The sequence below is a fragment of the Somniosus microcephalus genome, chromosome 6 (genome assembly GCF_052327205.1).
Source record: "Somniosus microcephalus isolate GS21.2 chromosome 6, FLI_Smic_1.0, whole genome shotgun sequence".
Taxonomy (NCBI): Eukaryota; Metazoa; Chordata; class Chondrichthyes; order Squaliformes; family Somniosidae; genus Somniosus; species Somniosus microcephalus.
This window is the reverse complement of record NC_140992.1, coordinates 69490486-69517752: the sequence shown is the minus strand read 5'-3', so window position 1 is coordinate 69517752 and position 27267 is coordinate 69490486. Positions and strand designations below refer to the sequence as shown.

General features: G+C 46.1%; 1 protein-coding gene across 1 annotated transcript in view; it reads right to left on the bottom strand.

Moving 5' to 3' along the window:
• LOC147115800 (cilia- and flagella-associated protein 337-like) overlaps positions 1-27267 on the bottom strand; it is a 102131-nt gene that overhangs the window by 9005 nt on the left and 65859 nt on the right. Inside the window, exons 16-18 of the mRNA XM_085990381.1 lie at positions 23959-24122; positions 22460-22569; positions 20860-21006 (exon numbers count right to left, since the gene is read on the bottom strand). Coding sequence (XP_085846507.1) covers positions 20860-21006; positions 22460-22569; positions 23959-24122 — 421 coding nt within the window. The remainder of the gene's footprint in view (positions 1-20859; positions 21007-22459; positions 22570-23958; positions 24123-27267) is intronic.

Genomic DNA, 27267 nt, shown 5'->3' with positions numbered 1-27267 from the left:
TTAACCGCCTGCTGCACCTGCATGCTAACCGCCTGCTGCACCTGCATGCTTACCTTCAGCGACTGGTGCACAAGGACACCCAGGTCTCGTTGCACTTCCCCTTCTCCCAATCTATTGCCATTTAGATAATAATCTGCCTTCCTGTTTTTGCCACCAAAGTGGATAACCTCGCATTTATCCACGTTATATTGCATCTGCCATGTTTCTGCCCAATCACCCAACATGTCCAAATCATCCTGGAGTTTCTCGACATCCTCCTCACAGCACACACGCCCACCCAGCTTTGTGTTGTCTGCAAATTTGGAGATATTACATCTGGTTCCCTTGTCTAGATCATTAATATATATTGTGAATAGCTGGGGTCCAAGGACCGATCCCTGCGGTACCCCACTAGTCACTGCCTGCCACTTGGAAAAAGACCCGTTTTTTCCAACTCTTTGCTTTCTGTCTGCCAACCAGTTCTCTATCCAAGTCAATACCTTGCCCCCAATCCCATGTGCATTAACTTTACACGCTAATCTCTTATGCGGGACCTTTTCGAAGGCCTTCTGAAAGTCCAGATACACCACATCCACTGGTTCTCCCTTATCTATTTTACCAGTTACATCCTCAAAAAATTCCAGTAGATTAGTCAAGCACGATTTACCTTTTGTGAATCCATGTTGACTTTGTCCGATCCTGTCACTGTTTTCCAAGTGCTCTGCTATTATATCTTTTATAATGGACTCTAGCATTTTCCCCACTACCGATGTCAGGCTGCAATTCCCCATTTTCTCCCTACCACCTTTTTTGAATAGTGGGGTAACATTAGCTACCCTCCAATCCATGGGTACTGTTCCAGATTCCATCGAATGTTGGAAGATGATCAGCAATGCATCTACTATTTCTAGGGCCACTTCCTTAAGTACCCTAGGATGTAGATTATCAGGCCCTGGGGATTTATCGGCCTGCAATCCCATCAATTTCCCTAACACCATTTCCCTACAAATACTGATTTTTATCAGTTCCTCCCTTTCATTAGACCCTATGTTCCCTGACATCGTTGGGAGGTTATTTGTGTCCTCCTTTGTGAAGACAGAACTAAAGTATGTATTTAATTGGTCTGCCATTTCTATGTTCCCTATTATAAATTCCCCTGATTCTGACTGCAAGGGACCTACATTTGACTTCACCAATCTTTTTCTCTTCACAATATCTATAAAAGCTTTTACAGTCAGTTTTTATGTTCCCTGAAAGCTTACTCTCATACTCTATTTTCCCCCTCTTAATTAATCCCTTTGTCCTCCTTTGTTGAATCCTAAACTGCTCCCAATCCTCAGGTTTACTGCTTTTTCTGGCCAATTTATGTGTCCTCTCCTTGGATCTTATGCTATCCCTAATTTCCCTTGTTAGCCACGGTTGAGTCACCTTTTTTGTTTTATTTTTATGCCAAACTGGGATGAACAGATTCTGTAGTTCATCCATGCGATCTTTGAATGTTTGCCATTGCCCATCCACCGTCAACCCTTTGAGTGACATTCCCCAATCAATCCTGCCCAACTCGCACCTCATACCATCGTAGTCTCCTTTATTTAAATTCAGGACCCTAGTCTCTGAGTCAATTATTTCACTCTCCATCGTAATGAAGAATTCTATCATATTATGATCGCTCCGACCCACGGGGCCTCGCACAACAAGATTGCTAATTAATCCTTTCTCATTACATAATACCCAGTCTAAGATGGCCTGATTAATTTTCAACTTAACCTATGAAGTTGGTTCCTCGACATATTGGTCCAGGAAACCATCCCGTAAACACTCCAGGAATTCCTCCTCCACAGTATTGTTACTAATTTGGTTAGCCCAATCTATATGTAGATTAAAGTCACCCGTGATGACTGCTGTGCCCTTATTGCACGCTTCTTTAATTTCCCTTTTAATGCCATCCCCAACCTCCGCCTTACTGTTTGGAGGTCTATATACCACTCCCACTAACGTTTTCCGCCCCTTGGTATTTCTCAATTCTACCCATACAGATTCCACATCATCAGAGCTAATATCCTTCCTTACAATTGTGTTAATCCCTTCTTTAACCAGTAATGCTACCCCACCTCCCTTTCCTTTTTGCCTATCTTTCCTGAATATCGAATACCTCTGGATGTTGAGTTCCCAGCCTTGGCCATCCTTGAGCCACGTTTCCGTAATCCCAACCAAATCATATTTGTTTACCGCTATTTGCGCAGCCAATTCATCCACCTTATTACGAATGCTCCTCGCATTAAGACACAAAGCCTTCAGGCTTATATTTTTAATGCTCTTAGACCTATTAGAATTATTATTTACTGTGGCCATGTTTGATTTAAACTGTTGATTTCTCTGACTGCCACTTTTGTTTTTCTCCTTCCTATCTTTTGCTTTTATCCTTGTTTCCCTTTCCTCTGTCACCCTGCTCAGGTTCCCAACCCCCTGCCATCTTAGTTTAAACCCTCCCCCAGAGCAGTAGCAAACACTCCCCCTAGGACATCGGTTCCAGCCCTGCCCAGGTGCAAACCGTCTGGTTTGAAATCGTCCCACCTCCCCTAGAACCGGTTCCAATGTCCCAGGAACTTGAATCCCTCCCCGTTGCACCATTCCTCTAGCCACGTATTCATCTGAAATATCCTTCTATTTCTACTCTGACTAGCACGTGGCACTGGTAGCAATCCTGAGATTACTACCTTTGAGGTCCTTTTTTTAAATTTACCTCCTAACTCCCTATATTCAGCTTTTAGGACCTCATCCCGGTTTTTACCTATATCGTTGGTACCTATATGCACCACGACAACTGACTGTTCACTCTCCCCTTCCAAAATGTTCTGCAGCCGCTCTGAGACATCCTTGACCCTTGCACCAGGGAGGCAACACACCATCCTGGGGTCTCGTTTGCGGCCGCAGAAACACCTATCTATTCCCCTTACAATAGAATCCCCAATTACTATAGCACTGCCCCTCTTTTTCCTCCCGTCCTGTGCAGCAGAGCCACCCCTGGTGCCAGGAAGTTGGCTGCTGCTGCCTTCCTCTGATAAGCCATCCACCCCAACAGTACTCAAAGTGGTGTATCTGTTTGAGAGGGGGATGTCCACAGAGGACCCCTGCACTACCTGCCTGCGCCTAGTACTCTGCCTGTTGGTCACCCCTTCCCTTTCTGCCTGTCCAACATCTACCTGCGGTTTGTCCAACTCCGTAAATGTGCTATTCACAATGTCCTCAGCATCGCAAACACTCCAGTATGCACCAATCGCAGCTCCAGCGCCGAAATGCGGTCTGTCAGTAGCTGCAGCTGGATACACTTCCTGTGCATGTAGTTGTCAGGGACACAGGAAGTGTCCCTGAGTTCCCACATAGCGCAGGAGGAGCATACCACGTGGCCGGGCTGTCCTGCCATGACTTACCCTTTAATTAATTGAAATTAAATTAAATGAAATCAATCCCAGCAATTACACTACAGTTAAATGGTTTACCAACAGTCCCCGCTACACCAGAGTCGGGCTTGGAGGCGTGGTGGGGGGTTAAAATCACAAAAACTGGCGGGCGGGACCCCCCCCACCGCCTGGTTCCCAACTCCGAGCAATTTTAACTCAGTCGTGTCTGATGGTCCCGACTCCGTCCCGCATCCAACAGGCGGGACTGGTTGGTGAGGCCCTTAACAACCACTAAATTGGCTCTATAATCCAATTTTTAAAGGCCCTTGTGAATTTAACCCTTTTCCCACATGAAACACACCTGGTGGGAAACACGACAGTGAAACCTGGCGGGAGCACTATTGGATTGCTGACTATCAACTGCAGGTCAACCATTAAAGAGATTTGATCAGCCATCATTTGCAGATGGCAGGACTTAGTGGTCTCAGGTCTGGTGCAACTTTTAGAAGGCTTAACCACACCTGTGGAAGGTTGGAGCCTCACACCCAACTCCAGTGTGGCCTCCTGGGAAACTCCTCTCGCCACCTTCACTCAGCACTTCCTCAACGGAGGCATATACCAGAAGCATGGGAGCCATTTATTTCCTTCCCATCTGGGCATTAGAGGAGCTCGAGCACCAGCCGCGTCAGCAGCAGAACCAGAACAACAGCAGCACCAGCAACAGCAGCAGCAGCAGAAGCGCCAGGCTGCTGCTCACCCACCTGAAGCTGCACAGGCTAGAAGGGGCCAGCGCCTGGAAGCCCGTCGGCACAGAAGATACCCCCCAAACAGGGTCTACAGACAAAGGGTCAGCTACCTCAACATGTCTGAGCAGCAGTGCCAAAGGCGGCTCCGACTTTCACGAGAGGTAGAGACTGACATCTGCGCAATGCTACAGCAAGACCTGCTGCCCAGAGGACCAGGTGGACAAGCATTACCAGTGGCCATCAAAGTCACTACTGCACTCAACTTTTTTGCCTCAGGCTCATTCCAGGGATCAGCAGCAGACATCAGCGGCATCTCCCTGCGGCCGCACACACTTGTATCACACAGGTAACCGATGTCCTTTGCCCTTGCGCACAATCACATCCATTTCACCAAGGATCGAGCAAGTGTCACGGCACGAGCGGTTGGATTAGCTCATCTGGCAGGCTTTCCAAGGGTGCAGGGTGTCGTTGACTGCACACATGTGGCCCTTAAGGCACCCCATCGCAATCCAGGTATTTTTGCTAAATGCAAGGGCTTCCACTCCCTTAACGTTCAGCTGGTGTGTGACCACAAGAAGGAAAATTTGCATGTTTGTGCCAAGTACCCTGGTAGTTGCCATGACTCCTTCATACTGCGCCAGTCTAGTGTGCCTCCGATATTCAGTCCGCCAGACCAACTTAACGGATGGCTACTTGGAGCCAAGGGCTATCCCCTGAGGACGTGGCTAATGACGCCGTTGAGGAGACCATCCAACGAAGCGGAGGAGAGCGACAAGTCCAGCCACATTTCCATCAGAGCCATAATCGAGCAAACCATCAGTTTGCTGAAGATGTGCTTCAGATGCCTGGATAGATCAGGTGGAGCCCTGCAGTACTCAGCAGCCAGGGTCTCCAGTATCGTCGTGGTTTGCTGTGCACTTCACAACATGGCACAGCATCATGGCTTGCAGATTCCTGAGGACCAAGTGGCTCCTCACATATCCTCCTCAGATGAGGAGGGCGAAAATGAACATCCTGCAGAGGCCCATCAACCAGCGGCAGCATTACGCGAGAACATTGCTGCCCGGGTTGCAAGGAACGCACTCATCCTGGCCAGTTTTGCTTAGCCTAGTCAATCAAACAATTTTGCCTCGCAGCTTTACCAGAGCATTGACAATGGCCAGGAACCAAAGGATTCCTAGCACTCTGACCACCATACTGACAGTTGCAAGTATGTCTAAGCCCTCAATGTGGAAGTCCCAATAGTGAAATGACAGACGATACAACTGCAACATTTGCCATCAGCAATTTTACGTACAATAACGAAGTGATGGCATTTTTACAGTAAACACAAAATTGCACCCAAGTGACTACCCTTGTGACTATTTGTGCAGAATTTTCCTCTTACGCATGCTCCTACATGGTGCCTCCCCTGTGGCTTCAGCAGATGTGGAGGCCCCTTCCTCACTTTGCTGCTGCTCCTGTCTCGACACCTTTGGCGGGCATCCTCTGGGGTGGCGAGCCTGTGAGGGCTCGTCAACAGTCTGCTGCTCCTGCGGCTGTGCAGGGTTGAGACGCCTATCTCACTTGGGTGTGGACTCCGGTGGGGCTCTGACCGAGGGCTCTGCAGTGGCATGGAAGTGTGAGCGCTTGGAGAGGAGCCCCCACTTCCTTGAGGTCTGCCACCAACCTCCCTCTCATGGGTCAGCTCCCCCTCAGCGCCTGCAAGTGGCTGGAGAGCACCTTGCTGCACATCAGGGGAACCATGGGGATCCGTATCTGCAATGGCTGTCCTACTCAGAAGGACTTCCATGAAGGTCTGGTTTCTCTGTTCAATAGATGCCCATCGCTCATCAAGAGATGTCATTCTATTCTGAGCAATGACCATGTTTTCCATACCCTGACAACTAAGCTCTTCCATGGCCGTAGCCATCCTCTCCTCTACCGTAGCCATCTCTCCTCTACCGTAGCCATCCTTTCCACGGAGGATGCCATCCTTTCCGTGGTGATGCGTTCATGCGCCAATGACTCCACAAAGGCTCTGGTCTTGGTAGCTATGGACTCCTCCATTCGCTCCACACTCGCAACGACTCTAGAGACAAAACCTGCCAGAGACTCCTGCATCTGTGCCTGGAGTTCCATCGCCGCTGATCTCATGGATGGACCCAGAGGTCGACATGCTGCTGAGCCGAGCTGGCAGAGTCCTGCGCCCTCCGACTGGGACTCTCCACTGCTGTCCCTGTCTCCACATTCTGCTGATGCTCACTTGTGAGCTGTGATACACCAGTTGACAACACTACTCTATGTCCCGAAGGTCCCACCGAGGTGTGAGTGTCTGCGCTGGTGCTGGGTGCGCAGATTTCTGGTGACGCTGCACCCTCAGAGGTTGCAGCTTCCTCTGAGGAGTCTGGCTGCTCAGCCTCTTCTTCCTGGCTAGGGGGTATGGATGCTTGTGATGGTCCTGTGGGGGAGTAAAGGAAAGAGCCAGAGATGTGATACCAAGGCTACTTGCACATTGCTTTTTGCAGATGCTCATAAGTCCATCTGTTAGAGCTTCACAATCAGCATCAGTGACTTATGCAATGTCAAAGAGATGGGAAACTTTTCTGTCACAAGCTTGCTGTGTTGTACCCGTCTTTCCTTCCCCCACATGCGCATCATCCTCCAGTCCCACTATTTCGAGTACCGCCTCCTCCCAGGGGGTCAGGTGGACTGTTGAGGCTGTCCCTCCTCCTGTCCTCGCTCGCTCTCTTTTGTTGTGAGCTCTTTCTTCCTGCAATGAGGGAGACAAGTGGAGGTTGAGTGAGAATGAAGGAGTGAGTTTAGAGATTGCATAGCATAGATACTTAGAAGCAGACAAAGATGGAGTGAGGTGGCAAGACGAACGGCCCTCCCTGTGTGTTGTCAGTTGTTTTCATAGCATCAGAGTGATGGGGAGTGTGAGGGCTGCATAGTCGAATAGTTATGTGAATGTGAGCATAGAGAGGGAATTGGTAAGGGTGCATAGATGTCAGTGTCAAGTGGGATGTGGAGGAAGAGATTGCTAAAGCGGAGTGCTGGTGAGGAAAGGCAATGGGGGTCAGATTGAGGGTGATGGGAAATTCATACTCACTTTTCCAGTGCGCTGAAGGTCATGAAATCTTTTCCGGCACTGAATGCAGGTTCATTGTGTGACTCCCAAGTAGTTGACCTCAACCACCTGCATCCACACTGCCTTAGTCAGATTGGGAGGCCTCTTCCTCCCTAAGGAAGGGAAGAGCACCTCCCTGTTGGCCCTAGCCCCAGCCACCAATGCCTGCAGGGCCCCCTTGTTGAAATGAGGAGCTGATCTTGGCCTCCCGCTTGTCATGTTTCCTGCAGGTCCCTCTCACACCAAATGGAGAAAGCTTGGAAGCCTGCAGAAGAAGCAAGGCTTGCTGTAGACCCTAAATGCAGCAGTAATGATGACGTCATCGGAGGCGACTTTCAGTCCTGAAAAACCCATTTGCCAAGGATTCCCACACGTTGGAAATCAATTGGACAATTAAATTAAAATTGCATCAATCTCCCACATCCATTTAGATTCGGGTGGATAACACGAAATGCGGATAACACGACACCATCCTGCACCTGAGTTAAAATCCTGCCCTATGACTCCGCTATCCTAATATTACAGCGACTATATGTTAATACCCCAAACAAAATTTTTGCTCGGCATCTACTGGCCACAACTCGGCAACAACCAGGGGAATCACTTGACGAATTCCTTCAAAAGCTTTGCAGGCTCAGCAAGGATTGTAATCTTAAAGCTGTCACAGCTGAGCAGTACCAGGAGTTAATTCGTGATTCCTTTATTAATGGGATTGCGTCTCCCTTCATATGCCAGCGTCTGTTGTAGAATAAAACCCTCGAATTACCGGCTGCCTATGGCCAGGCATGTTCTCTGGACTTAGCAAAGAGGAATGCAGATACCTATCTTTTACCACGGGCACAGGCTGCTGCTAGCACTTTTAGTGACTCCTTCGATAGGCCTCGGGCAGAAGCCCTCACTGATGATGACTCTAACCTAGCTGATGACAACCCTACCCTAGAAGCCTTCACTGATGACAACCCTGTCCTAGCGGCATCTTGGCAATCTGGAAGGAAGTGTTTCTTCTGTGGAGGTGCATTCCACTATAGGGAATTTTGTCCTGCTCGTAATGCAACCTGCAATCATTGCAGTAAGAAAGGTCACTTTTCTAAGGTATGCCAGTCAAGAGCCTCTGTTAGTAAGAAAGGCCACTTTTCTAAGGTATTCCGGTCGAGAGCCCCTGTTAGTTTTGCAGCTACTATCTATAAAACTGCTCCTCCCCCAAGAGCCACTACTAAGGTTACAGCTGCTATCTGTAAAACTGCTCCTCCCCCAAGAACCACTACTAAGGGTACAGCTGTCAAGGGTAAAACTGCTCCTCCTCCCATCACAGCTGTTTTTCTCCAAAGTCGGTCCCATGCAGCCACGAAGGTTTCGGTAAATGGACACATTTTGAGTACACTAATCGACTCATGCAGCTCTGACAGCTTCATTAGTGAGCGGGCTGTCAGTAAGTTAAAACTGCATATTTACCCCTCGGACAGGGAAATTGCAATGGCTCTGATGACACTGACCACCAACTCTTTCGGCTTTTGTCTCGTCGACCTTATTCTCAATGGCCGCACTTATTTCTCCACCCGACTCAGGGTGCTCAAAAACCTATGCAGTGGTGTGCTCCTGGGACAGGATTTCCAGAAACAACACAAAAGACTCACTTTCGAGTTTGGAGGGTCAAAGCCGGAGCTTACTATTTCCAAAGTACCGTTTTGTGCACTTTCGCCGGCTTCGCTCGACGAGCCCTCCTTGTTTGCCAATCTTTCCCCCGATGTAAGCCCATAGTTACTAAATCACGACGTTTCAGCCAAGATGATCTATCCTTTATCGAGGCAGAGATCCCTCGCCTTCTAGCTGATGGTATCATTGAGCCATGTTCATCCCCCTGGTGGGCTCAAGTTGTCGTTGTTAAAAATCCGCTGAAGCAACACAAGAAACGTCTTTGCATCGATTACTCACAAACTATTATACCGACCTGGATGCCTACCCACTACCACGCATCGATGACATGGTCAATAACCTTGCCAACTATAAGGTATTTTCAACTTTTGACTTAAAGAGCATGTACCAGCAAGTACCGTTAAAAGACTCTGACAAAAAGTATACGGCCTTAGGCCGTATCCAGTTTTGTCGTCTCCCATTTGGGGTCGCCAATGGGGTGGCCATCTTTCAACGGCCAATGGATAGCCTAGTCAAACAGGAGAACTTAATGGACACTTTTCCATATCTGGATAATATCACCATTGCTGGTCATGACCAGAAGGAGCATGATGCCAATCTCCAGAAATTTTTTGACGTTCTCCGTCGTCGCAATTTAACCTTAAATGAGTCCAAATCTGTGAAATCAGTACCATCAGTCAACAGCCTTGGCTACTGGGTGGGCAATGGTGTCATCAAACCGGATCCAGAGCGACTTCGTCCGCTTCAGGAGCTCCCTCCCCCTACAAATCTCAGCTCTCTTCGTCGGGCACTCGGCATGTTCGCCTATTATGCGAATTGGATACCCCACTTCTCCGAAAAGATCCAGCCCCTGCTTCACGCGAAGTCATTTCCGTTGGAGGCAACGGCTATTTCAGCTTTCAAACTCCTCAAGCGACAACTGGAAAAAGCCACGCTTCCTTCCATCGATGAAAATCTCCCTTTTGTGGTCGAGTGCGATGCATCGGAGGTGGCGATCTCGGCTACCTTGAATCAAGGTGGTCGACCCGTTGCATTTCTGTCCAGAGCTTTGCAGGGTAGCGAGCTCCATTATCCTCCTGTCGAGAAGGAGGCTACGGCTATCAGCGAAGCAGTACGTAAATGGAGTCATTTTCTCGCTTGTCGCCATTTCACGCTTATAACCGATCAGCGCTCCGTGGCCTTTGCGCTGGATAACCAGAAATGCACTGAGATCAAGAATAACAAAATACAGCTCTGGAGGATGGAACTGGCCGCCTTTGGCTACACCATACATTATCGACCCAGCAAAGAGAATGTGGCCCCGGATACCCTCACGCGTGCATTCTGCTCTTCTATGTCAACTTCGACTCTTGCGGATCTTCATACTGACTTATGCCATCCTGGCGTTACCCGTATGTTGCACTTTGTGCAATCTAAAAATCTCCCATTTTCTACGGAAGACGTGAAAAGAACATGCTCCACTTGTAGAATTTGCGTGGAATTAAAACCGCAATTCTCCGTCCGTTGGATGGCTCGCTCATGCACGCTATACAGCCTATGCAGTGACTCAGCATTGACTTTAAAGAACCATTGCCTTCCTCAACGCGAAACACCTACTTGTTCAGTATGGTGGACAAATATTCACGCTTTCCCTTTGCTTTCCCCTGTCCCAATATGCTTACGTCTACAATGATCAAATGCCTCGATCAGGTCTTTTCCCTTTGCGGTACGGCCAATTTCATCCACTGTGATCGGGGTCCCTCCTTCATGTCAAGCGAACTGAAAAGTTATCTTTCTCAATGGGGAATCGCCACAAGTAAAATGACACCGTATCATCCTATCGGTAACGGACAGGTTGAGAGATACAATGCGATCATTTGGAATGCTGTTCGTCTTGCACTGAGGTCACGCAACCTACCAGACCAGCAGTGGGAAACTGTGCTCCCTGACGTGTTGCATTCCATCAGGTCTCTTCTTTCTACGTCCACCAACGTTACTCCTCACGAACGATTCTTCAGGTTCCAGCGTCGCTCCACTCATGGGACGTCCCTACCATCATGGTTGGCAGCTCCCGGCCCCGTACTGCTCCAAAGATTCGTCCGATCTTCCAAGAATGATCCCCTCATCGACGAGGTGGAACTAACAGACATTAATCCCACATACGCGTACGTGCGGTACCCTGATGGCCGGGCGTCCACCGTTTCACTCCGAGATCTGGCTCCCTGTCCAACCGGTCCCACGGACCGCACTGATAGAGGGATCCATAGTAATGATGCCGATACTCTGTGCTCCTTTGAGGATGACGCCCTACCCGGGACATCAAGGGATCTGCCGGCTACTCCACTGGATCAACTCGGGGAGCAGAGTGCTCCCAACGGGGTGGCCACCTGAAGCCAGGACGCCAGTCAATCACCGGCTACCGAGCAAGATGAAGCCAGCTCTGCGCCTGTAGGGACCCGCACCCGGAGTCACGATTTCCCCAGTCCCCCTCAGGTCGATCAAGGCGACACGGGCCCTGTCAATCTACCAGTACGAACCAAGCGACCCAGGGACCAAGACACGGTCCGAGGAGACGTGCCTTCCAGCCACAAACAGAGATCGAAACGACTGCGGCTATTCGTGGTCCGTCTAATCCGCTAGAAGGAAGTCACCGGACTTCCAAATCTTTCAGGCGGGAAGAATGTCATGAATCTTACCAGTCATGTAGAAATGACTCATGAGATAACACTGGGCGGCCAGCTGGTGGCGCCATCCAGGGAAAGTATAAATACTCGGGCGTGAGCCCAGCTTGCTCTGGACATTTTTGGAACCAGGAACTAGTGATGTAACTAGAACTCATGGTTGTAAAACAGTTGATTAAAGCTTTGTTTTATACTCAAACCAAGTGCTTAGTAGTTTTCTTACGTCAATAACCTTTCTAAAAAGTTGTGTGATATTTTAGAAGAATATCATTGCCCTTCAATGTTCCATTCTCCAGCACTTTTAATCATAAATATGATGAACAATAAATAGTCATGTGTTTAGATAAATGATTGATTTTAAGTGCTTGATGGTAATAATGGAGCCCCAATTTTAACCTAATCCACCCAGGCAGAATGGGGCGGATGCCCATTTTACACCCTGCCCGATTTTATGCTCCTTTGAAGACAATGGAGCGTAAAATTGTGTGGGGTGTAAAACAGGCATCTGACCTGAGCCCAACCTGTTCCCACCAGGTGGGTTAGATAACAATCAGGGCTTAGGTATCTGAAATGTGAAGTGTTCTATTATTTTGCATTAATATTGGTCAACAACATAAGCACCAAAAAAATCAAAAAATGGCAATGGTTTTAATTTTCTGCTCAGCATGAAAAATAGTGATCTAAGTTCTCATTCTAATCCACTGTCAACTTTTCAATCTTTTTGCTGAGTATCACAAAGCCTACAGAAAACTGACAGCAGGCAGCAGCACTGGGCATTTGCAACGAGAATTTTTACTTAATTATTTCTTGCACTAACAAAACAATTCCAAATATTATCATTTCAGTATGCTGGCTGAAACTGTTACTAAATATTGTTTTGTCCTAAAATGTAATTACCTACACTTGATTGCCCAGAACAATATAAGACTTCTTTTTTAATTAACCATTTTGTATTACCCTTTGCCTTTGCCCTCCTGTAGGCCCACTGGACAGAAATTTGGAAAAGGGATAGCCATTCTTATGGTAATAGTTAGGGGGATGGAAATCCTTGGGCTGGGCCCGAGTGCTCTCAAGGGACTGCGACTTGGTAGCACTTTGGTTCCAACGGTTCCACCACAGACCCAATTCACGTACGAACCGGGGTCAAGCAAGGCTGTGTTATCGCACCAACGCTCTTCTCGATCTTCCTTGCTGCAATGCTCCATCTCACCCTCAGTAAGCTCCCCGCTGGAGTGGAGCTAATTTACAGAACAAATGGGAAACTGTTCAGTCCAGATCCAAGGTCGTCCAACACCACCTTCAGTGTGCCAGTGCAGCCTTCGGTCGCCTGAGGAAGAGAGTGTTTGAAGACCAGGACCTCAAACCCGGCACTAAGCTCATGGTCTACAGAGCAGCAGTGATACCCACCCTGCTGTATGCCTCAGAGACATGGGCCATGTACAGCAGGCACCTCAAAGCACTGGAGAGGTACCACCAACGCTGCCTCCGCAAGATCCTGCAAATCCATTGGCAGAATAGGTGCACCAACGTCAGTGTTCTTGCTCAGGCCAACATCCCCAGCATCGAAGCTTTGACCACGCTCGATCAGCTCCGATGGACGGGTCACATTGTCCGCATGCCCGATATGAGACTCCCAAAACAAGCGCTCTACTCGGAGCTCCGGCACGGCAAGAGAGCCCCAGGTGGGCAGAGGAAACGCTTCAAGGACACCCTCAAAGCCTCCTTGAAAAAGTGTAACATCCCCACCGACACCTGGGAATCCCTGGCCCAAGACCGCACAAAGTAGAGGAGAAGCATCCGGGAAGGTGCTGAACACCTCAAGTCTCTTTGCCGGGAGCAAGCGGAAGCCAAGCGCAGGCAGCGCAAGGAGCGCACATCAAGCCAAGCACCCCACCCACCCGCCCCTTCAACCACGGTCTGCCCCACCTGTGACAGAGACTGTAGGTCCCGCATTGGACTCATCAGTCACCTGCGAACTCAGTTTTAATGTGGAAGCAAGTCATCCTCGGTTCCGAGGGACTGCCTAAGAAGAAGAAGGTGAGGGGGAAGAGTGGCTGGATCAAGCAGCGCTTGGGAGGTGGGGGCTGGAGCCTTCCACCACTCAGGGAAGCAAGGGACTGGCAACATTTATGGGGAAGAGGACTGACAGTCTATTCAATTAATTGGTTGGTAGAGACAGCTCTAACATTCAAGAGTAAGCTTTGGTGATCTTGTTTAAAGAATTATGATTTTTTAAATGTATTTATATTAAGATAAAAATGTAACTGTTAGAGGTATATAATGCAATAGATCGGAAAACAATATGACTAATTAAAAACTGATTTTTTTTGTTGAGTGATTTGATTGGTTTTGTTTCGATCGCTGGTTCCTGATTGATAACTATGATAAAAGGGAGTGATTGGTTTTGTGCAAATTTCTAGTTCTTGATTGGTACTGCTAACTTTTCCTACTTGTTCAGTGGCAATCTGATATTTGATCAAATCAACATCATTAACGAATAGATAATGGTTACTTAAGCCAATCAGAACAAGGCTACATACATATTCAACATTCCTTTTACATTCACTCCCTGCACCACCGGCGTACCGTATCTACAAGATGCACTGCAGCAACTCGCCAAGGCTTCTTCGGCAGCACCTCCTAAACCCGCGACCTCAACCACCTAGAAGGACAAGGGCAGCAGGCACATGGGAACACCATCACTTGCAAGTTCCCCTCCAAGTTACACGCCATCCTGACTTGGAAGTATATCGCCGTTCCTTCATCATTGCTGGGTCAAAATCCTGGAGCTGTTTGAAATTAGGGGTGCCTAAAAATGTATATGGCTACATGAATAATACGGTGTTTAAATGATTGTATGTTTCGGCTTGAGACAAGTAAGGGGATTGATTAAGTTTCGTTTTCCTGGAAAACTTGCATTAGAATTTGAGACAGTCTTTTTAATCGGTTAGATTAGGTGAGGCATAAACATTCCACACGAGGGCCCTGCCAGGCTAGTTATCTGTTGTTTGTAAGTTAGGGTTTTGACTTTGTTAATGTATCTTTAATTTGGCCAGTGAAGGCCCAACCTATGTTTCTTCCATTATTACTAATAACCAGCGGTTCAAGAAGGCGGCTCACCACCACCACCTTCTCAAGGGCAATTAGGGATGGGCAATAAATGCTGGCTTTGCCAGCGACACCCACATCCCAGGAACAAATATTTAAAAAATTATAATCTCTACAGATTGATTTTGGAGTTTGTTTCACAGAACTGCTTGCAAAGATAATTAAAAGTTAATTAGGAAAAGATATAGAATGAAAGGAATTTGAGGAGGCTAAGGTGTCCATCTTAGAATGGGCCATTTGCTAGATGGAATTGCGACAGCTCTGGCTGGGTCCATGATTAAAAGGGATGAGGTCAGACCTTGTACTTGCTGTGCCAAGGAAGATAGAGACAAGAGAGATAAGACACAAATTCCAAAGGAAGAACCTTCAGAAAGATTAAACAAAAAGACAAATTGGATGAAGTAATGAGACCCCCTTTTGGGAAGGGCTTTCATCCAAGAATCAAGACAAAAAACTTGAGGGGTCATTGGGTGATGAGGTTTTAGAGGAACCTCTATAGGTTAAATGGTCTTGTCAATAACTTGGCCTCAGGCTCACCCCTAAAAAGAGAATAAAAGTGACACCCACTTGCTTGCCCACACAGACGGTGGAGGGGATAGCTAAGCAAAGGTTGGGCTGGTCGAGCGCTCTTTCGAGAGTGATCCCATGCTCACCAGTCATAAGCAAAGGAAGAGAGGCCGCAAGTCAGTGAACTGTTCACGTACGCCAGCCGTCTGTCTGATTAGGTCCGGTACCAGCTGCTTGTCATGGTCGTATGTTTTTGCTGTAATACTAGTGTGTTATATTCCATCCTAAACTCCGATTAAACACAATGGCCTAGAAATTCATTTTGGGGCGCCCAGCTCGCCTGCGCGCGGATCCACTTGCGCAAGCGGGATATTCAGTGTCAGCGCACCAAGTGGAAGGCGGCCGCTAAACAGGGGTTTCGGCGCCCCGGTTGGGCGCTGAAACTGATTATCGGCGCGCTAGTGGCCGCAGCGCCACCCGCAGCGGAACGGCAGGCTGCGGTACTGCAGGCCTTCCTCCCTCTCTTAAGGGGGAGGTGCCTGCAGCAGCCGGAGCCCCGATCGCGAGTGCCGGCAAAAGAGCCCGGCAGAACAGAGAAGTGCCGGGCTCCCGGAAACCAGCCGGCAATGTCGCGGGGGGGGGGGGGGTGGAGGAGGCCGGGGAAGGAGGTGCGGGCAGGCAGCCGCCGAAAAAGTGGCCGGCCGCACCTCCACTTTAATTACCGCCACTACCGCCACAGGTAGGCCCTGTGTACCGGTCGCTGTTTGCGGCCGGCGCTGAAGAGGCGGGCGCGACTTAATATGGCGTTCTTCGCGGAAACGGGGCGCTGCGCACACCGATGACGTCATCGGTGGCGGCGCAGCGCTACAGCCTAACGCCGCCATTAGTGCACCGCTGAATTTCGCCTGAAGTTTGCAGACTGGCGCAAAAGCCCTCTTTGGGCGCAAACTGGTGGCGCAGGCCACTGAATTTCTAGGCCAATATACCCACCATATTGGTTTGCACTCGATCCTGTTTACCAGAGATATGCAAATCTCTACAGAGCTCCCTCCCTAACAGCACTATGGGAGTACTTTCACCACAAGGACTGCAGTGCTTTAAGGCGGCGGCTCACCACCACCTTCTCAAGAGCAATTAGGGATGGGCAATAAATGCTGGCCTTGCCAGCGACACCCACATCCCAGGAACTAATATAAAAAAAATTAAAGTATGAGAAATTATTTATGGTTTGTCGTACACGTTTAAGGTGTGATGTCCACTAAATGCAAGACATTAAATTATGCAAATAATTATGTGAATGTATTTTAATTTAAATATTGTATTCAGTTAAATTTACACCAACACTAGCTTTATCAAACTAAAACCTACAGCTGAACTCCTGTTACTTTTTCATTAACAGTTACATTTTCTCAATTTCTTCTTTCTGAAACTTAGGCTGCGAATTTGCCAGTGCTCAGAGGGCGGGTACGGAGGTGAGTCAGGTTTTAAATCCAAAATGATTGATGGCGGGTTCGGAACCCGCCCCCATGCCACTTTCCAAAGTGTTGGGTCGGCGCCTTCACAGCTCACCCGACACCAAGCGGCGGGAGAGATATTTAAGGTTGTTAACAGCTTGTTAACTCCATGTTCAGGAGATGGTTCAGTGATAGTAGATTGGCGGTTAGGATCAGATCAGCCATGATCTTATTGAATGGCGGAGCAGGCTTGAGGGGCTGATTGGCCTACTCCTGCTCCTATTTCTTATGTTCTCATGTTCTTATGTTAAATGCTAGTCTGCCAGGGTAATTCCAATTTCACACATTTTCAACATCTTTCACGCCGTTTGGCAACCATGCCAGCTGATTGTGTCGGGTTTTCCAATGAGCTGAATAGTTCACAGCTGCAATTGCTGCATATAAACTTACCTATCACTTCAATTCAATTTGAAATGGCCATAGTGGCTGAATTCATGATTTTGAGGCGTCCTTTGAGCTGTATTGAGGATGTGAGTGCATGCCGTGAACTCTATATGCACTGTCATCTCCTCGGAATAAGGTCACTCCCCATTGACATACTCCTGAAAACATCTCATCCTAAACTGCCAGATATAACAGCAGAATGGGAACCATTTATACTCTCTCATCCTGGTCCTCAAATTCGGAAGAGGATCACCCGCTGCGGCAGCAGAACCAGGCACAGCAGCAGCACCAAGAACAAGAGCACCAATCTTCTCCTCAGCCGCCAGATACTGCACAGGGCAGAGGCCGTCAGGGCTTGGCTGGCCCCACCCCAAAACAGGGTTTACAGGCAGAGGATGAGCTTCCTCACCATGAGTTGCAGCCCAGAGGAGCGGGCAGACATGCCTTACCAGTGGCTGTCAAAGTCACCACTGCCCTCAACTTCTTTGCCTCAGGCTCCTTCCAGGGATCACCAGGAGACATCAGCGGCATCTCCCAGTCGGCTGCCTACAGATGCATCACGCAGGTTACCGATACCCTCTTTGCCAATAACATCCACTTTAAAACTGATGAAGCAAATGATACCGCGCGGGCGCTAGTCTTTGTCAATATGGCTGGCTTTCCACGGGTGCAGGGTGTCATCGACTGCACCCATATGGCCAAGGGCTTCCACTCCCTTAACGTGTAGCTGGTGTGTAACTACAAGAAGAGCATCATGCATGTGTGCACAAAGTACCTTGGCAGCTGCCATGACTCGTTCATCCTGCACCAGTCCACTGTGCCTCAGCTCTTCGCTCCTTCAAACGACCTTTCAGGATGGCTCTTTCGAGACAATGGCTATCCCCTGAAGACGTGGCTAATGACACCGATGAGGAGGCCATCAAACGAGTCTGAGGAGCGCTACAATCAGAGCCACATCACCACCAGAAGTGTCACTGAGCAGACAATAGGGTTGCTGAAAATGCGCTTCAGATGCCTGGACAGATCAGGTGGAGCCCTACAGTACGCACCAGCCAGGGCCTCAAGAATCATCGTCGTCTGCTGTGCCCTGCACAACATCGCACTGCAACGGGGATTAGCGCTGCTTGAGGAACACGTCGCACAGCCTCTTCAGAGGAGGAGGAAGAGGAAGAGCCGAGTGAGGTTGCAAATGAGGAACACCTGGAGGAGGTGGCTGCGCATTGCTGCCCGTCAGGCAAGGGATGGCCTCATCCATGGCAGATTCAACTAACTTTAGGCATCACTTACATGTGGCTGCCACATGCACATGAAGGTTCGCATGACCCCATTCATAGAGCATCCCTCCAATGAACTGTGCATTCCTAGCCCTTTCACCACCATTGCTTCAGATGAAAGGCGCCCTCACTCCTCGCTGTGCCACTTCCACTTGTGAGCACTCATAGGGCAATGCTTTGAAACATTCACATGACATCACTTTAATACAATAAAAGAACACAAACATTACATTCATTTATATGAAAGCACCCAAGTGACTACCCTTATGACTATTTGTGTGTTAGCTTTCTCTTACGCACGCTTCTTCATGGTGCTTTACCTGTGGCTTCAGCAGATGCAGAGGCAGCCTGCTCACTTCCCTGCTGTGCCTGCTTAGATGCCTTTGGCGGCCGTCCTCTGGGTCGTAGAGCTTGTGAGGGCCCTGCCAAAGTCTGCTGTTCCTGCGGCTGTGCAGGGGCAGGGACGGCCATCTCTGTTGGGGGAGGCACCTGGGGCTTCGACCGAGGGGTTGGCAAAGGGATAGCAGTGGTACCCACTGGAGAGGAGCTTCCACTTCCATCACCACACTTCTCTGCCAGCAATTTGCTGGAGAGCACCTTGCTGCACATCAGTGGGGCCATGAGGACCTGTGTCTGTGCTGACATTCCTCATAACAAGGACATCCATGAACCTCTGGTTTCTCTCCTCGATAGATGCCCATCTATCCTCCATAGCTGACCATCTATTTCAAAGTGTTACCATGTTCTCCTGTGTCTGGCGATTTATGTCCTCCATGGAGTTGCCATCCTTTCCATGGCAGGACCTACATTTGCCAGAACCTGCACCACAGCGCTGCTCATATTTGAGATGGACTCCTCCATTCTCTGCATACTCGCAGTCACTGTAGTTGCTAACCCAGTCAGACCCTCCTGCACTTGTTCCTGAAGCTCCAGCACCGCTCTCTTTCTGGATGGCCTCCTCTCTTTCTTGATGGCCCCCGAGGCTCAACGTCTGTATGCAGCTCAGCAAAACTAAGAGAGTCCTGCAGCCTCCGACGAGGACTCTCCACTGCTGTCACGGTCTCCACCATCTGCTCTTGCTCACTTGTGAATTGTGAGACCCCAGGTGACAACATTACTCTATCTCGCGTTGGATCCACGGAGGTGTGCGTCTCTGCGCTGGTGCAGGGTGCTCTCATTTCTGGTGATGCTGTTCCCTCAGAGGCTGGTGGTTCCTCTGAGGAGTCCTCCTGCTCTTCCTCCTGGACAATAGGGAGGGGGGCTCTTGATGGTCCTGTGGGAGAGTAAAGACATGATTTAGACATGTGATATGTAGGTTGCAAACACATTCCCTTGTGCAAGTCATTAGCACTCAATCTCTAGGAACATCAGATCCCATATCAGTCACTCCTGAATGGCAAATCAGATGTGTGGAAAATATTTCTGTCATCAGGTTGTTCGGTTGAGCCCGTCTCTCCGTCCCCCACTTCAAGCTCCTCAGCACCTCCAACAATGTCCAGAGCTGACTCCTCAGCGTGGGTTAGCTGCGCCACAGATGATGGTCCTCCTCCTGTTCTCTCCCTCTCATTGTGGGATCTCTTTTCCTGCAATGAGGGACAGTAGTGTAGTCTTAGTGAGAGTACAGGAATGAGTGTAAAGAATGGATAGGATAGATGTTTGGAGGGAGACTATGATGGAGTGAGGTGCCAATACCAATTTCCCTCCTTGTGAGTTGTTACTTGTTGTCATGGCATAAAATTGAGAGTGAGTGTGAGGGGTGCATAGAAAGATGGGGACATGATTCTATACATACGGAGAGAGGGATGGGTGACGGTGCAATGGATGTTGGGGTGAGTTAGTATGTGCAGGAGTTAGGCTGGCAATGCAGATTGATGGGGATGTGAAGACAGGCACAGCAGAATGAAGGTAAGTGTGCTGTTATACTCACTTTTGCTGAACGCAGGAGATCATTGAACCTCTTCCTACACTCACCTCCTCAGCAATGTGCAGCCAGGCTGCCTTGGTTTGCTGAGGAGGCTTCCTCCTTCCATCCAAAGGGAACAGAACCTCCTTGTGCCCTCTTACTCCCTCCACAAGAACATGGAGGGAGTCATCATCAAAGCGGGGAGCAGCCTTTGTTCTAGGAGCAGTCATCTCGGCAAACACCAGCACTCAGGAGCATCAAAATGTAAATGAAAGTTAAAGGGTACATGGCCCCCTTAAATACAACTGCTTCAAAGACATAATCAAAGGCGAGCTGCAGACACGCACCCATCGATTGGGCCGGGTAGCGCGCACAGCCGGCTTAATAAGCCCAATCTACTGAAAATCGTTATCTCATTGTGGATCCAACTGGCAGCGGGTCTAGAACCCGCCAGACAGTGAACCCGACGCCAACCCGCCTCCGGACAGAAAATCCAGCCCTTAAAGTCTGAATTTTGCCATTGAAGAGCTTAGTGGTGAACTTCTGGACTTGATAAAACTTTTATTTCTGCCCTGTATTTAAAACTCAGTTAAAAATACTACAAAGGAATTAACTGCTTACTTTCAGACAATGTAGGGAATATCAGCTTTTCATCATCAGCCTTTTCAACCTTTTCATCAAAGTATTTATGGGGGTTCTGCAGAAAGTCTGGTTTTGGCACATCAATGATTTTCTCCAAGTCTTCCATATGTAGGGAACTAAACGTTCCTGTACAGCCAATCCACAGGTAAAACACATAACCAAATATCTCTTAGCATAAAAATGTTATAAAACAAACATTTTTCAGTTTTGTGTTGATACATTAATACAGAAAATAATTTTAAGCAGACTCTTCTTTAAAGACTATCATTCGGCTATTGAGACATTAGGAAAACAGTAAGAATATTTGAGAAACAAATGGGAAATCAAAATTTACAAATTTGTTGTACATCAGTATATACTCTAACCTAAAGTCAGAATTAGAATTAGTGATGGGTTAGATTCTATTTTGAGGAGAAACTGCAGCTACACAGCATTAAACTAAAATTCTATTGAATTGCATAAAATAGAGATTTGTGCCATTGTAAAAATATTAATTTGTTCACTTATATAAATACATGTTTTATTGGCAGTGTTCAGCTGAGTCCCATAAAGCAGCTAAATTTTGTGTGAATCAATTTTTCAGGTTGCAATGCCTCAGTGATGAGTATTTTCCTGTCCCCTACATAGCAGTATTATGTGGTACTCCAGCATCTCTTGTCAATGAAGAGATTTAAAATGCTTGCTTTAATACTGCTAAATATCATTATTGCTACTAGAATTAAACTTAGCCTTCATTTATGTAGTGATTTAAAAGTAAATATTTTGATAAATTGAGAAAATGAGGGGAAATATTTCTGACCCATGGATTCTTTTGATTTGCCTGAAAAATGCCAAATCCAATTTTACAGCAGTAAGCAATATATACTTTGTCATGTGCAAGTATGAGCTATGAATTTGGAGATACGTATCAATAACTTGTCTTCAAAAGAGCCATTATGGCGCATATGAAATTTTATTCCAGCTTAGTCTCCAAATTCACTATGTTAATATTGTGCAAAGTTACACAATGGTAGAACTTGTTGATGCAATAAACTAATTAGTATTCTATAAATTACTTTGCAATCTTATACATAAATATCTATCCATTAAAATTCTTAAATGAGCCAGTGAAATCTGAATTAGTCAGTGATCCAATTTTAAAACAATTAATTTAAAGCTTGATTTAAACTCTTTAGTACTTTGTTCAACATTTAAATGTGAAAGTAGCTGCAACTTCTAACTTTATAGGCAATATCCTGGTCAAATGTTCTCAAACAATTATAAGTGTTACCATTAACCAGAATATTCTAGAGTCACATTGTAAATTAGGTTTAATAAACTGCAAAATCTCCATATTCATTTGAAATAGCTAATTGTATTTTTTTAACAATTCTAAGCTCTTAATTTGGTCATTTGTACTTTTTCATAGGGTCCTGCTAAAAATTCACTTTACAGGAAATCAGGTTTCTTTGCTCAACAATACTGTTTTGGCTGTAAATTACTAGCTTTTTTAAAAACTTGTAAGAAATCCGAATAGAGCAGCTCATATGTAATGCAATATATGACGGTATAAGTTTATGTGTAGAGAGATTACTCTTACCAATAGGGTTTTGTATTTTGCCCCAAGTACACAGCTGGGGTCTTGGTCTTCTTTGAATTCTGCTTTCTCTAAACTTTTTGCCTAAAACTGTACTTTTCCATATGTTCACCCTAAAATATAAATTTCAATGATACTTAAGAGATACAAAAATGTCAAGACCTATATTTAGAAACTACACATTTTCCCAACATTTACATATTTCTGTAACTCATTTTAAAACAGTTATCTATTTATATAACTTTTACCTTTTCTTTCAGTGAATATTCATATCTCCTACATCAAAATATATTTACTATATGTCAGATGCAGATTAAGAAATGTCATTGGTAGTTCATTAATAAAACAATTAAAATGCGTAATAACTTTCAATATGGTTTGGTTAAGAAACTATTTTCTAAATGATGAGAAGCTAGGAACTGTGAAGGAGCAGAGAGATTTAGGGGGTCCAAGTACAGAAATCACTAAAAGCTAGTAGACAGGTACAAAAAAAATGTAAAAGGCTCATGGAATGTTGGCCTTTATCTCAAGGAAGCTGAAATACAAAGGGGTGGAAGTTATGTTACAGTTATATAAAGCTCTGGTTAGACCCCATCCAGAGTACTGCGTTCAGTTCTGGGCACCACATCTCAGGAAGGATATATTGGCTTTGGAGGGGGGTGTAGCGCAAATTCCCCAGAATGATACAGGGGCTAAAAGGGTTAAATGATGAGAGCAGGTTGCATAGACTAAGCTTGTATTTCCTAATGTATAGAAGATTAAGGGATGATCTAATTAAGGTGTTTAAGATGATTAAAGGATTCGATAGAGAGAAATTATTTCCTCTGGTGGGTGAGTCCAGAACAAGGGGGCATAAACTTAAAATCAGAGCTAGGCCATTCAAGGGTGATGTCAGGAAGCACTTCTTCACACAAAGGGTAGTGGAAATCTGGATCTTTCTCCCACAAAATTCTGCTGAGGCTAGATCTATTGAAAATTACAAAACTGAGATTGATAGATTTTTGTTAGGCAAGGGTATTAGGGGATACGGGACCAAGGTGGGTAGATGCAGTTAAGCTACAGATCCGCCATGATCTAATTGAATGGTGAAACAGGCTCAAGGGGCTGAATGGCCTAGTTCTGTTCCTGTGTTCCTATGCTGTGTCGTCATCCTGTTATACACGCTGTCTTCAGGTGCTAATGCTATAAATAAGTGATGATGTACAGTTTTGCTTGAAATAGCACAGCAGATTCTAATTTCCAGCCTAATTAGTTTCTGACGGTAAAAGAAAATAGATTTTAATACAAATAATCTGGATTTGAGTATGTTTAAATTACCAGGAGACTTTGGATCAAAGATGGATCCTGAATATTTAACATTAACCTAGATAATAGAAAGCAAACCAAAATCCAACTGAATTATAAATGTAGCAGTAAGCAAACACAAACCTAAATACAGCAGATATATTATGCTATCTGTATTCATTCTCTCTCCAACCAGTATTTTGTTATAATGAATTTACCTGCTATCTGGATCAAGTTTCTCCTCAGTAATGGGGATACTGTGTTTGGAAATTGCCAGGCATTCTTCATTTCTTACATGCTTCTGACCTACAGCCTTCTCCTCTTTGGGCGGTATCTTTATTACGGAGGGAGATGAACACGCACCAATTCGCCAATGTTCATCCTAAATTCAGTGCTTCAAATTAGTTATGTTTCTAAAGGGCATTCATGAATTTTTTAACAAGATGAAGTGATTTGGCATATAACCAATCCATATCTACTAGTTAATGAGATAATGGATCTATTTTCCTCACGGTTTCAGTAACCTACTCAAATGTGAATTTTCCGCTTCGTAGAAAAATTTGTTTTAAAGTATAATTTATTAATATCAACTAATGCCCATTATGAAGGCATTTTCGTGTGGAGCACAATGAAGACTAGACTTCATAGAATCTTACAGCACAGAAGGAGCCCATTCGGCCCATTGTGCCTATGCTGGCTCTTTGAAAGAGCAGTCCAAATTTAGTCCCACACCCCAGCTTTTTCCCCATAACTCTGCAAATTAGTCCCCTTCAAGTAGATGTCCAATTGCCATTTGAAATGTCCTATGGAATCTACTTCCACCACCCTTTCAGATAGTACGTTCCGGGTCTTAACTACCCTCGGAGTGAAAAATATTCTCCTCATTTGCCCTCTAGTTCTTTTGCCAATTATTTTAAATCTATGACCTCTGGTTACTGACCCACTTGCCAGCGGAAACAGTTTCTCCCTATTTGCTCTATCAAAACCACTCATAATTTTGAATATCTCTGTTAGGTCACCCATTAATCTTCTCTGCTCTAAGGAGAACAATCCCAGCTTCTCCAAACTCTCAACATAACTGAAGTCCTTCATCCATGGTATCATCCTGGCAAACCTCGTCTGTATCCTCTCCAAGGCCTTGACATCCTTCCTAAAGTGTGGTTCCCAAAATTGAACACAATATTCTAGCTGAGGCCTAACCAGTGATTTGTAAAGGTTTAGCATGACTTCATTGTTTTGTATTCAATGACCCTATTTACAAAGTTAAGTATTCCATACACTTTCTTAACTGCCTTATCAACTTGCCTTGCCATTTTCAAAGATTTGTGAATATGCACCCCAGGTCCCACTGCTTTTGCAACCCCCCCCCCCCGCCACCAAAATAGTACCATTTAGATTATACTGCCTCTTCATGTTGCTCCTCCCAAAGTGCATCACTTCAGACTTATCCACATTAAATTGCTTCCGCCATCTTTGGGGATGTTCGCTGATGACTGCACAGTGTTCAGCGCCATTCACAACTCCTCAGATAATGAAGCAGTCCATGCCTGCATGCAACAAGACCTGGACGACATTCAGGCTTGGGCTGATAAGTGGCAGGTAACATTCGCGCCACAGAAGTGCCAGGCAATTACTATCTCCAACAAGCGAGAGTCTAACCACCTCCCCCTGACATTCAATGGCATTACCATCGCCAAATCCCCCACTATCAACATCCTGGGGTCACCATTAACCAGAAACTTAACTGGACCAGCCACATAAATACTGTGGCAACAAGAGCAGGTCAGAGGCTAGGTATTCTGCGGTGAGTGTCTCACCTCCTTACTTCCCAAAAGCCTTTCCACCATCTACAAGGCACAAGTCAGGAGTGTGATGGAATACTCTCCACTGGATGAGTGCAACTCCAACAACACTCAAGAAGCTCGACACCATCCAAGACAAAGCAGCCTGCTTGATTGGCACCCCATCCACCATCTTAAACATTCATTCCCTCCACCACTGGCGTACTGTGGCTGCAGTGTGCACCATCTACAAGATGCACTGCAGCAACTCGCCAAGGCTTCTTCGGCAGAACCTCCCAAACCCGCGACCTCTTCCACCTAGAAGGACAAGGGCAGCAGGCGCATGGGAACACCACCACCTCCAAGTTCCCCTCCAAGTCACACACCATCCTGACTTAGAAGTATATCGCCGATCCTTCATCGTCGCTGGGTCAAAATCCTGGAACTCCTTACCTAACAGCACTGTGGGAGTACCATCACCACACGGACTGCAGCTGTTCAAGAAGGCGGCTCACCACCACCTTCTCAAGGGCAACTTGGGATGGGCAATAAATGCTGACATTTGCAGCGACACCCTGATCCCATAAACGAATAACAAAAAAAATAATATTTCTGCCCATTTCACCAGTCTGTTTATGTCCTTATGAAGTCAGGTACTATCTTCCTCACTATTTACTACATTGCCAAGTTTTGTATCATCCGCAAACTTCAAAATTGTACTCACTATACCCAAGTCCAGGTCATTTATATGCAACTAGGAATGCAATGGTCCAAATACTGATTCCTGGGGACCCCAATGCATATCTCTCGTGTCAAAAAAAATGTACCCAAGTTACCACCGTCCCTTTAATCCCCTGTGCTTCTATTTTCCCAATAATTCTGCTATATAGTAATTTATCAAATTACTTAGAGAACAAAACTATCGTTAAAAGGAAATTTATAGTAAAAGGATGCCCAATATCCTTTATAAAACACAAGAGAAACTGCTTAACTTTTAACCTATAAAGATGACAATAAAGTTCACACCAACTGAGACACTGCATCAATATTATGATGTATATTACTGAAAAAAGAATGTTACTGCAAGACATCAAATATTAAAAAATTACAGACATAAATGTTTAAAAATATTTCCTTAAAATAACTAAATTCTTTGTATCTTTTGAGTTGTGCACGTGTTTAAAACATTAGATGCAAAAATTACTAAACATTATAAAATAGAAGTCGATTAGAACAACTTATGAACTGTATTTTGAACTTTTTAATTCACATTATCTATTGAGTAAACTAAAGCAATATATATTACTTTGATTTAAAGTGGTTGCTGCAAAGGACTAGAGACACATATTGGTAGTTGTAAGCAACTGAATGTGTGAATTTAACTCCAGAGTACTAAAGAAATTTAGGCATTGCCAACCTTTTGGTTCCTCAAATGCAGCTGTTTCTGTATACCTGCAGTACAAGTGGGGGAACACGTATACAGAAATCAGTACATGGAGTATTGCTTATTAACCTGAGAAAAACTGTTGGGGTAGGTTAGCTCTTGACAATTGGTAAAAGCAGAGTGGCAATGCAGGAAGCTGCCTCTGTTTAATTTTTTTTTAAAGGATAACTGAGGAAATTGCTGCCGTTTTAAAGAAAAACAATGCTAGACCAACTTTTGGAGGTAATCTTGATTGTCACAAGCATCCTACACTAGCGGCATTGTATTGCATTTTTGAAAGTAGTGCAACAAAGATCATGGCA